Raw genomic sequence first — 13131 nt, 5'->3', positions numbered from 1 at the left:
CTACTACTATGGCTAACTGGAAAACGGAAAGGAAAAGGGAAAAGGAAATTCTAAAAAGAATGGTAAATGGACTAAGGCAACGAAAACAAAGTTGCTGAAAAGAAAAATAACTAAAAAGATAGAATGCTGTAAAAATTAATTGCAGAGCGTAAGTGTAGTTCCCCCAATTTTTCCAACTTTGGTCCTTTATATATTGCCTTGGTAGGTCTTGGCGGTTGAGAAAATTAAGGGTTGCTGGTTGAGTGAGGAATCCACGGGGAAGTGTTTATGTTGGAGAAAATTTAGGCACATTTTAAATCCTTCTGCTGACTGCTTCCAGCACATAATTTGGCCGTGTGACACTCGTCACAGGCTTGTGACGTTCGTCACAGGCTTGTGACGTTCGTCACAGGCTGGGCGTGACGGTCGTCATGCTCCTTGTGACGGTCGTCACATCAGCATTTTCTGTAATTCTGGTTTTCTGCTTTTTTCTGTGCTTTCTCATATGTTTCTTCTTCTTTTTCTTCCTTTTCTTCATTTTGCTCATTAATGCTTGAAGATTTAAATATTTGCAAAAACAACTCGAATACTTGCGGAATAATCGGAATATTAATTAAAGTGGTGTGATCTTTGAGTGTAAACCAAGGCAAATATCTGATGTATTTTCGCGTTATCAAATATAAATTTATATAATTATTAAAATAAAAATTAATTATAAATGAGATGCAATTTCAATTATGACACGTAACGTCAACTCCCTCATCAATCCAGATGCCATGTGACAAATAAAAAATACTCAAATGAAGTGGAGAGTAAAATTTAGAAAAATTGAAATGAACCACATTAAAAATGGAGGGACTGAACTGAATAGAAGATCAAATTTATAATTAAGCCATCCATACATTTTTTCTCATACCGATTTTTTAAAAATACATATAAGATTTTTAGAAGAGAGAATGAGTGATGCACTGACATTGTAAATCATTTACACTGTCAACCAATGACGATCATGCATCCCGCTAAATCAGATTGAAAATTTTAAAATACTAGTATGAAATGACAAAATAATATATTTTTTTGGATGATAGGATAAAACTATTTTAAACTATCAATGCATCACTATTAAACCCTTTTTAAAATACCCTATTGGATATTTCTATTTATACAGAATTTTTCAATCATAAAATAATTTTTAGTGCGCTCTTTTCTTAATAAGTTTTAGCAAATATTATTGGGTGTTATGGAAAATGGGAGTGTAAGTACAGGATGGCAGGTAAAAATCTCGAGTGTAGCCCATATTTATTGAAACTGTTTTCAAGTGGGTACAGACTCAAATAAAAAAAATAGAGCCCATAACCCGAACATCTCAACCAATGAAGCGATGAACTCTTTATAAATAGAGGCACACACATCACACCTTCTTGCACCATCGCTTCACCTCAACAACAAAAACAAAAACCAACAAACAAATCTATTTTCTATCTCATCTTTCATTTTTATGTTCTGTCGAGTATCAACAAAACAAAACTACACTCTTTGTTCCTCTCAACTTCTCTCTCTCTCTCTCTCTCAAACCCCTCTTCTATCTTTTCTTAAACCCATCGACACAGTAACAAAGGAAAAAAGCGCAACATTTCTTCGCTATCCCATTCCAACCATTGCCGTTATTGCCGTTATTTCTTTAACGACTGTTGAATTCCCGATATTACGGTTAGTCTTATTCCTCTTTCTTGTATGCTTCGTTGAATTAATACAATTTAGGGTTTCTTTTTACCTAGTTAGTTTGCTGAGGTTCAATATGTTTTTTTTTTTCAATTTGTTGTACGAGGTCTCTATTGCTTCCTAGTTTTTTTGTTATTTGTTGATGTTGGAAATGATTTAATTTGAAAAAAAATCTATCCATGAGATTTCATATTGTGACAATTGATGCATAGAAGATGGTGCTAGGGTTCAGCTTTGAAACTGCAATTTTTTCTAGAGATTTAGTTGGCTACATTGGCGTTATAGACAAGTGTTGGTGTAAGAAAAAACAAAATTTAATTCTTAGGATAGAAGACTTGAAGGAATGTTAGAGATGGTGCATAGTTTACATTTCTGTTATTGTGATTGGACCTACCTAACGCCAAGAGATCTTAGACAGTTGTGAATTAGTTAGGAGTTGGTTATAACTGTCTCTGTTATAAATAAGGTTACTCAAAAGATTAATGAAATTGCTTGTGAAGTACATTGCAGCATCAAGATTTAAAGTTAAGTCTGCGTCACAAAAGGTTTAATAGGGAGACATTGATGGGGCTTTGTTAGGAAGAATTGAAAACTGCAATTTGACGTCCCTTTTAGTTTAAGTCAAAAAAATATAGACTTAGGTTGGATGAGTGGGAAGACTAGACACGATAAGATTAGAAATGACAATATTAGACTAGACAGGATGTTGCGTTGGGTGATGAAAAATAGACTTAGGTTGTCTGGGCATGGAGACAGAAGACATGTAGATTCTATGGTGAGGAAAGTAGATCAGATGAAGAGAAGTCAAACAACTAGAGGTAAAGGAAGACCTAGAAAAACTATAACATAAGTTATTAAGAAAGATCTTGATATTAATGATTTAGATATAAGTACGGTATTGGATAGAACATTATGGCGAAAATTGATTCCTATAGCCGACCCACTTAGTGTGAGATAAGGCTTGGTTGTTTGTTTGTTAAGCGCCGCCCGATGAAATTTCATTGGGCATCACTTGTAGTTACAAACTTTATTCACAACATAGCTTATTTCTTGTCTTGTAATGGTTGCATATTGGAAAGCACCAACCACCAACTGTACATGGAGTAAATCTGTAAATTTGTGATGATAAAGTTTTTCTGAAATTGTGAGTCAATGTATTCAGATCAGATGATGGCACTGGCGCCGAGAAACAATGAAGATTAGGGTGTCGGTAGTTGCAATTCTTACAGTAGAACTTGCCATGGTTGAGATTAAGTTACCGGCGGTCACAAATCTTACAATAGAACTTGCCATGGTTGAGATTAAGGTTGTGGTAGTGGAGGATGTTCACACGTGTTTATAGATCAATGACCCTGATACCTTATTATGAGGATGTGAAATATAAGAAAGCAAGAGAAAACTTGGAAGAATATTTTCAGTGCAGCTGCTGTGTGTATATATGAAGGATATTGGATTTGAGCCTTAGCGGCCCAATAGAAATTCTTAATAGAGAATTGGTTATAACTGCTTATGTCAGAAGGGGAAGGGTAGTTATATAAGGACACCGATAGTAAGGGAGAATTCATTATGTGTATTTTTGGTTAGAAACCTTTAGGGTTGGGCAGAGTGAGAATCATCTCTCCTCTGAGGAGCACTTGGCTTTGGGATTATAGGGATTCTTCTCTATTATAGTTTTAATTTCAATCAATAATACATTTTCTGTTTATCTGAGTTTTGAGTTTCTATCAATCTATGCTATAACGGCAAGTATATACATCATAGCAGTTATATAGTTAATTACAACAGTTACAATAGTTAGTTACAAACAGAAAACTGTTGCAACTAACCAAATCACAAAATCTAAAAGAATAGTCATATGTTTCTTGAACTTAGAAATAATGATCTTTTCTATCAAGAATGGATGAACCGGTAAAGTTTAAAAGAGTTAAATTTGGTAGTTTTGAATGATGTCCTTGTTTCTCATTTATGAGTTCTTTTTTCATAAAACAATTTCTAGTATTGATGATGATCTTTCTCCCTGAAATCAAAATACAGTTTTCAAAGGTAGCAGTGTGGCATGCTATGAAAAACCTGCTGTAGATTCTGTTCCACCTTCACGTTATCAATTTAACGGGAAAACTTACATGGAGGCTCAAATTCATCAACTTGAGCAAGACGCGTACTCCGCTGTCTTGCGTGCTTTTAAAGCTCAGTCAGATGCTCTTACATGGGTGTGTATATTTAGTTCTCTCCATATCTTTTATATTATGTTGTATTTTATTTCGAGAAACGTTGGTTAGTACGAAAGCTATTTTGTAAAAATCAAGAACCTTTGTATTTCGTCAAAAAACAGTTATGTATTTTTGCTTTTTAAATAAATATAATGACACCGCATATTCATTCTTGCATTTCGTGTGCCAAATTTTCATAAAACTTGGCAATGCTCTTTTTTTTATGTATTTATCAGGAGAAAGAAGGTTTGATAACTGAGCTAAGAAAAGAGTTAAGGGTTTCAGATGATGAACATCGAGAGCTTCTTACCAGGGTTAATTCCGATGAAATAATCCACCGCATAAGGTATTGTGTTTGTAAATTGTAATGATGCAGCTAAAAAATATCAGCAGTTTCTCAGATTCTTTTCTTTTCCTAATGTTATCTGATGCAAAACACAATCAGGGACTGGAGACAAACCGGCATCTACCAACCTCCAAGACGCAGCACATCACAGCCTGTTCATGACATTTTACCCAGTCCAACTGTTTCAGCTTCCCGCAAAAAACAGAAGACGTCTCATTCGGTACCACTCTCTCTTGGTTTTCATGTGATGCACACCTTAACGACACTGTTAGTATCTTTGTACTCATGCTGCAATTGTTGGAGACGGTTTTAGTTGCCAGTGACCAAAAGTCGTCTAATTCCACTGCAATTAAATTACAATGAAAAGTAATATATTGATAACTATTTGGTTTTTAATTTTCGACCAAATTTTGCACCAGGGTCAGTCATTGCCTGGATTGTCTACCGTAAAGTCTGGACCGTACGCTTCCACTGGACCTGCCGGGGCTAGGCATTTTGCAAATCGCAATTCATCTAGTAATCTGATATCTAATGCCCCTGGTGAAGGAGCATCATTTGATCCATTGATTGGGAAGAAAGTTTGGACTAGATGGCCTGAAGACAACCACTTTTATGAAGCTGTCATAACTGATTACAACCCTACCGAGGTATGCTTTTAGTCTTTTTACCTAGATGGAATAGAAATACTCAAATGTGATTAGGTTCTGAACCCTGAAATGCAATTCATCTTAATCAAGTAAAAGAAATTAAGAACTTTTGAGGGAACTTTCATTCATTTGTTTTTTTTTCTTTGCAGGGCCGGCATGCTTTGGTTTATGATATTAATAAAGCAAATGAAACATGGGAATGGGTTGATCTCAAAGAGGTATTTATTTATTCCCATGTTTGGTAGCATAGGGAACAGAGCAAATAACATTGAACGAATAAAGCAAGAAATTAAGATATTAATAAAGCAAATGAGGCTTGGGAATTGGGTAGAGCAGTAATTAAGTGAGTTTTAAGCATTTCATTGTTTTAAGCACAAGCAAATAACATGAAACTGTGTGTCATGATAAGTTTGAAGGATAAATACTTTTAAAGATGGTAACAACTAATAGTCAATTGTTCCAATTCCCTTCAATCGTATGAATTTATTTCCTCCCTTATTTTTGATACATTTTTCTGCTGCTTGTAAATTCATATCGTACTTGTCAATAGTCCACTGGGAGTGGAGTTCTTTAATTCATTTAAGTTTTGGGGTAATAGAGTTTGAGAGAAACTAAATGGTCAGTAGACAGTTACATATCTTTAGTTTATAAGACTTGTGATGTCGTACATGACTTAATGTTAGGGGTTAAGAATTGACACGTGAACAAAATAAATGTAACAAAGATGAAGATGTTGCATTGGATGTTGTACATGACTTAATGTTAGGGGTTAAGAATTAACACGTGACAATAATAGAGTGTTGAGATAACACCTAGGGTGTGTTTGTTTGAGTTATAAAATAACATTCTTTGAAATCATATTCTCGGGATTATTATTTCCAGGAATAATATTCCTTTGCATGTGTTTGGCCAAATATTAGTTTTCCAAGGGATTATTATTTTCAGGAATAATATTCCTATGCATGTGTTTGGCCAATTATTAGTTTTCCAAGGAATGTCTACGAATTTAATTTAATTAAAAAAATAAATGAATGGAGATGAGTCAAACAACTTGAAGTAGAGAAAGACGCAAAAAATCTATAAGAAATTATTAAGAAAGATCTCAAGATTAATGAATTGGATAAAAACATTGTCTTGATAGAATATCATGAAGGAATTTGATCCATGCAACCGATCTCATTTAGGAGGATAATACTTGGATGTTGTTACAAGTTAAGATATTTATTAAATGTAGGCTTTCAAATGTTGAAATTCCTCACTACAGAAATATTTCTTAGTCTCAATCTATGAAGCTCGGACACGGAACACGACACGAGGACCCTGCTAATGTAAAAATCATAGGACACGGACACAGCTATATATATTTTATATATTAATATAATAATACAATTTATGGACAAAATTTGTAAAGAGTTTAAAATGAGAAGCAAAATTTATGTTTATTTAAGATAAAACAATAAAAAATTCTTTCAACACTTTCAAATAAATTTCGAACATGATAATTGATATTCATAGATACCTTGTGAAAACCGAAGCAATGGTATGTAAAGATGAAAGTAACGGAGAAGATAAAAGAATTTTGTTACAAGTTAAGATATTTATTAAATGTAGGCTTTCAAATGTTGAAATTACTCACTACAGAAATATTTCTTAGTCTCAATCTATGAAGCTCGGACATGGACACGGAACACGACACGAGGACCCTGCTAATGTAAAAATCATAGGACACGGACACGGTTATATATATTTTATATATTAATATAATAATATAATTTATGGGTAAAATTTGTAAAGAATTTAAAATGAGAAGCAAAATTTATGTTTATTTAAGATAAAACAATAAAAAATTCTTTCAACACTTTCAAACAAATTTCGAACATGATAATTGATATTCATAGATACCTTGTGAAAACCGAAGCAATGGTGTGTAAAGATGAAAGTAACCGGAGAAGATAAAAGAATTTTGTGGAGACAAAAGCAGTGAAATATAAATAACAAAAAAAAATCCTAATTGTGTTGTTTTTATAATAAATAATTGGAATATGAAAGTTAAAAAATCTATTTATTTTTTAAATTTTGAAAATTTTTGAATTGAGTTTTTATTTTTTTAAAAAGATTCTGGAAATTTTTGAATTGGACCGTGTCCTTTATTTGAAATAAGGTGTCCAATCCTTGTTCGTAACAATTAAGTTTTTTTTTGTTGGTCACATCAAAAAGGTGTCTGATATGTGTCGTACGGGTGTCGGTGTCCGACACGGCATGTCGGAGCTTTATAGGTCTCAATGCATTTGTTATGAAATTACTCAATACAGTGATATTTCTTAGTCTCAATACATGTTAAGATTTTGCTTCTTTAATTACTATAAAAACTCCTATATTAGGATATTTAGGAACACTCTTGACATGGTTTTCAGCTGAGATTTGAAATAGTCAAAGCCTAATTTGTGATAAACTATCAACGTTTATTAGGATATTCAGGGCCCGTTTGAATGAGTTTTAGTTTTTAGTTTTTAAAAACTATTTTGAAAATTAATTTTTAAAAAAAAGTTTTGAGGAAAAAACATGTTTGATAATCTAACTTTTAAAAATTGTTTTAAAGTTGAACAACCTTAAAAATTTGTCATTGATGAATATAGTACCATTTTTCCTTATTTTGTCCACTTCCTAATTTCCAAAACTAAAAGCCAAAAAATCAAAACCTCTAAAACCTATTTTGAATTTTTAGTTTTAAAACCTCACAAATAGAAAATAGTTTTGAGAAATAGTTTTATAAAATTAAACTACCAAACAAATTTTATAATTTTTAATTTTTAAAAACTAAAAAACAGTTTTCCAAAACCATATCAAACAGGCCCTCAGTCTCTGGAACTTTAACTTGTGTAGTTTTCAACTGATCATAATGTAGTTGTGGTTTTGTTCAAGAGTGAGTAATTTCACTTCTAATTAGAATTGTCGAGACTTCAAGCATAGGTTGCTCCTATTTTTTATGCCCAGTGACTCACTATGAATCTTCCTATTTTTTATATCCAGTGACTCACCATAAATCTTATTACTGATAGGTTATTAATTGCAGATATCACCTGAGGATATACGATGGGAAGGTGAAGATCCGGGCATACTCCACAGAAGTGGACATAGCAGTCAAGGTCGCGGAGCAAAGAAATTCTTCAGCCACAGTAATGATACTTTAGGTGCTGGAAGAGGAAGAGGACATCCAAGATATCAACCCAGAAAAGAACTTATCGCGCCACAAAATGGTATTGGAAATAGAGTTTCAGACGAGATTGAGTTGCTGAACACAGATGCACTAGTTAAGGAGGTAGATATGATATGTCTAAGAAATCTCATTAAGAACTGGAGAAAGATTATGAAAATTCTCGAGTTTTTAATACCACTTGTATGTTATAACAGGTGGAAAGGGTTTTTGCTACAAGTCTTCCAGATTCCACAGAGCTTGAGAAAGCAAAGCAAATGCTGAAAGTACAGTCACTAACCATCATGAAATTCATTTCTATTGTTCATATTATGATTATTTTTTGTATTGTTGTGTAGGAGCATGAGCAGACTCTTGTCGAGGCCATTTCGAGGATTGCAGATGCATCAGATGGTGAAAGTGGTAATAATTAGATGTCTAAATCATATTGCATATGTATTTTTGTATATTGAAACTCAACTTTTTTCTGTTTAGGATAATTTAACAAAAGTTTTACCGTGTAATTGAATAAAATGTACCATTTTACTATGTTGTGGCAGAGACTGATTAGTAGACTCATTATAGTTTATGATTGTATTGTTGTGATTGTTGTGTAGAAGGGAAAAAAAAGATTGATTTCTCTTAATTAATTTATAATTTATTGCTAACCAAACAAACGCTGAGTGCACATTTAAGAATGAAGTATTTTTGTTGGTGAAAAATAGTCACAGTCACAATTGACTATTATAGTTGCAATTGTGTAACTATTCTTTGCTATATTACAGATGAAGAGCAACCATATTTATAATGACAGTTAATGGACAGAGGACGAGAGCACAGAAACCGGCAGTGGACACAATCGAGACCCTTGAAGATGATGATCTTTCATGGTGGACACAATCGAGAGACCCTTGAAGATGACGATCTTTTGTTCGAGTGGTGTCTCATATAAGTCCTCTGGCGGCTCATCTAGAAGTCCTCATATAGATTCCCCGTGTCATTTATATTTTATTCCAAACTGTAGCCTCTGAAACTATTTTTTAATAACAATTAAAGATATAGGAGGCTCATTTGTTTGGCACATCAATTGTATTGTCAGAATGCAACTGTAAAATACTAAATCTGAAATGAAAATTCCTTTGTTGCATTTTTCTCCAAATTTGGTTCTCTTCAAACGTCCCCATATACTGTCTTGAATCCGTTCCTAAACAAAACCTTCAAAACCTGCCACAAAAGTATTGGAAGCACTGAGCATATAGCACATGAAACATATTTTTAATTTAAATAACTCGATTGTCATAAAGCTGTTATGGATTGGCATTAACTTACGCTATAAATAGATACTTGCCTTTGTGGCAAAATACTGTTGATGTTAACTTTTAAGGGTATTCTAAAATGCATATACAACCATTTTCTGGCTTTTAATTAGTTGCAACTACTACAATTTCTAGAAATCCCAAGAAGTGTAGCATTGCGGTCTACCCCGCATTGAGGTTCACCCCCATAACAGTGATGGATAGTGGTCTGCCTCTGTTAAAAGTTCAGTGAAATAACACAAGCATTGCGGTCTACCCCGCATTGAGGTTCACCCCCATAACAGTGATGGGTAGTGGTCTGCCTCTGTTAAAAGTTCAGTCAAATAACACAAGTTAATACTATGCACATAAAGGCTAAAAAATTGAAATACATCAGGTTACAGATGTGTTTGCAACTAATAAATTAAAAAATGAAACTTAATTGCTTCTAATATTCAATCTCGATTACGAGTAAATAAGTTTTAGCTCTAGGCATTGGGCAGAGGGAGAATACTAGCACAACAGCTAGGTTAGCAGTTTTGCAGGGGAAACAAGTGAGAAGAGAGACACACAGGTTACAGATGTGTTTGCAACTAATAAATTAAAAAATGAAACTTAATTGCTTCTAATATTCAATCTCAATTACGAGTAAATAAGTTTTAGCTCTAGGCATTGGGCAGAGGGAGAATACTAGCACAACAGCTAGGTTTAGCAGTTTTGCAGGGGAAACAAGTGAGAAGAGAGACACACAAGAAACACACATTGATAGACACAATTGGCACAGCTATGAATTGCGGGTAAACTGGGTTTTCACAGAAGCTACACCTTAGTGGCTCTTTCAGCCGCTATTTGACTGTTATTTGCATTGCTACAACTGCTCTTCAAAACTGCAATGTTACAAGGTCTTGCACAATGCCTAAAGACATAAGAAGCACGGACACAAGAAACACACATTGATTCTGACTCCACAACACCGGTAACAATTTTAAACAATTTTAAAAGAACGAATAAATTAAAGATAATCACAAATGTCGTGACTGTTGCGGGCACCAATATAGACACACTGATAGACACATACACACCTTAGGGATAGCTCAACTGGCTTGAACCAATTGGCTTAAAAGAGTTGGAGGTCAAGGGTTCAAGTCGTGTAAATATTTACTAACAATTATCGGTTCTAAGTCTTGGTAAGGGTGTAAATATACAATTAACCGCTAACAATTTGCCATTAAAAAGAAATACTGTGAATGACAACAATTACAAATTGTCTCCATAGTCAAAGTAACAATTAGGAACCTTGATCATGAAATTCTTAAATCCTCATATGTGGATGACATATAACAAATCTAACAACGGTTGAATCCTCTTTAACTTGAAAACCAAATAAAATGTTATCAAAAGATTAGGGTTATATACCTCAAAATTGAGCAATTCCAAGAGATCTGCGTTGTCCGTGCATTTGAAAATTCAAATTCCTAAAAAGTGATACATCTCAAAACGACGTCGTGTCCCGATTTGCATTTGTACGGAATTCAAAGGTTGATTTTCATCTGCGAAATACGAGAATCACCGGTCTGCAGAATTGAAGATAGGAAGTGGAAATCAGAATTTGTACGGAGAAAATTCTAGTGTACGGATGATTTTGGTTCAAACAAATTTCAAAGCCATAACCGAATAGGTAGAGAAGGTTGAAAAGCTAGGGCATGAACTGTGAAGGGGACGTTCGGTTGATTACATGAATGGAGCGGAAAAAAATTAAGTGTTTTAGCTTTATCAAATGTTCTATTAATAGTATTTGCTTGTTTAAATTATTTTGTTTATTTATGATTTTTGAAAAATAGGGTTTAAAGGAATATTAATTTTTTTTAAAGTTTTTTTTATTAACTAGAGTATGTTTTTATACAATAACAAACAAAGATCAACTTTTACGATAATGTTATCCAAATCATTAATTTCGATATCTTTTTTAATAATTTTTCTGAGGTTATGTTTGGATATCATAAATTAAAGGGAGCTAAATGGAGTGGAGCGAGGTGGGACGGAGCGGAATGGGACGAAACGGAATGGAGCGGAGTGGAACGGATGTCTTATTCCATTATTTGGAAATTTTATAATGGAAAAAAGTAAGTTGTTCATTCCTCCCAAATTGGAGGGTAAGAAATATGGTGGTAAGTGATGGAATGTAATAGAATCCATACCACTCCACTCCGTTTCGCTCCATCGAATTTTAAATGATCCAAACAATAGAACATCATTTCATTCCATCTCTTTCTGCTCCGCTCCATCCGATTCCATCAATCCAAACAAAGCCTGATAGTCTTTCTAGATCTTCTCATTCTTCTAATTGTTTGTCTTTTTCCATCTGGTCTACCCTCCTTACTACTCCATTCGTCTAATAAAAAGTGTCAAATTTGAGTTATGCGCGGTTCTTAAGAAAATTATTAGAAGTGTTGATTTTAATGATAAATCTAGTATCATTTACTAGAATACCTTTATTAATTGTAGTTAATAAAGTATTTGAAAAAAGTAAAAGTCAATAAGAGGGGTATATTAGTGGAAAAAAATAATAAATGTTGCATTGATATTGTAAAAGGACGATTATTTTGAGACAGAGAAAAAAATGCAAATGAGACACTTTTTATGAGACGGAAGGAGTATAGAATTTATCAGTTTTCTACCATCTTCTCCATTATAGATGCTATCCTAACTCTCTTTAATATTTTTCATTTTTAACTTTATTATGTCGAGTCTTACCACGCACCCATTACAACATCCTCATCTCTTTTACATTTACTTTATTCTCGTGTTGATTTTTAACCGCCTAACATTTTGTCCCGAATAAAATTGCAGGTCTTACCGCAGTTCGATAAAATTTTCCCTTCAACTTGAGCGGTACCTTTGCATAACATAAAACACTTGTTGCTCTTCTCCATTTCAACCACCCAACTTGAGTTTGATGGCTTACATTTTAATACGTGTATCCATCATTTGTATTACGGGCCCAAAATATTTAAATTGCACGACTTGAATGATAATATGGTATGCAACTTTCACCTATAGGTTAGAAACACTTCTTCTTTGTTGAACTTACATTCATATAGTTTTTCTTACTTCTACATATGCGAAAACCACGTGTTTCTAAAACTCGTCTCCAAGTTTTCAACCTCTCATTTAAATTATCCTTTGACTCTCCAAGAAGAACTATATCATTTACAAAAAGCATGCATCTCGGTGCTAACTCTTGGATGTTTTTCGTGAGTACATCTAAAATTAAGGTAAAAAGGTAGGGTTTAAGGTTGAACCTTGATCAAAACCAATTGTAATGGGAAAATAGTTTGTCTTTCCACCATGTGCCTGCACACTAGTCATTACCCTTTCATAAATATCTTAGATAACTCAAATATATACAATTCTAACCCCTTTCTTCTCTAGGTCATTCCGCAAAATCTTTATAGAAACTCTATCATACACCTTTTCCAAGTCAATAAAAATTAAGTGTTGGTCTTGTTGGTCAATTCGATACTGCTCCATTATACGTTGTAATAGATAAATCGCTTATATGGTCGACCTTCCAGGCATAAAACCAAATTGATTATCGGTGAGATGAGTCTCTTTTCTTGATCTCTGTTCAACCACTCTTTTCTATAACTTCATGGTATGACTCATAAGCCTAATCCCCCCTATAATTTGCACAATTTCATATACCCTATTGTTCTTTTAGATTGGAACTAAAGTGCTT

General features: G+C 33.6%; 1 protein-coding gene and 1 long non-coding RNA gene across 2 annotated transcripts; one reads left to right on the top strand and one right to left on the bottom strand.

Moving 5' to 3' along the window:
* The first annotated feature begins 1391 nt into the window (after positions 1–1391).
* Positions 1392–9244, top strand: LOC127097999 (protein EMSY-LIKE 1). Its single transcript, XM_051036498.1, has 10 exons — positions 1392–1689; positions 3736–3911; positions 4148–4257; positions 4357–4477; positions 4677–4904; positions 5054–5122; positions 7978–8223; positions 8316–8384; positions 8457–8520; positions 8883–9244. Exons 2-10 carry the CDS (start codon positions 3825–3827, stop codon positions 8903–8905), a joined length of 1017 nt encoding a protein of 338 aa, XP_050892455.1. The 5' UTR covers positions 1392–1689; positions 3736–3824; the 3' UTR covers positions 8906–9244.
* On the bottom strand, positions 8734–11165 carry LOC127098000 (uncharacterized). Its single transcript, XR_007793251.1, has 2 exons — positions 10809–11165; positions 8734–9321 (listed from the first exon to the last, which is right to left on the bottom strand). It is a non-coding gene; the product is annotated as an uncharacterized LOC127098000 (long non-coding RNA).
* Between the last annotated feature and the right edge of the window lie 1966 nt (positions 11166–13131).

Source organism: Lathyrus oleraceus, chromosome 6, assembly GCF_024323335.1.
Source record: "Lathyrus oleraceus cultivar Zhongwan6 chromosome 6, CAAS_Psat_ZW6_1.0, whole genome shotgun sequence".
NCBI lineage: Eukaryota > Viridiplantae > Streptophyta > Magnoliopsida > Fabales > Fabaceae > Lathyrus > Lathyrus oleraceus.
Note: the sequence above shows the minus strand (reverse complement) of the source record. Positions and strands in the feature narration are given on the sequence as shown.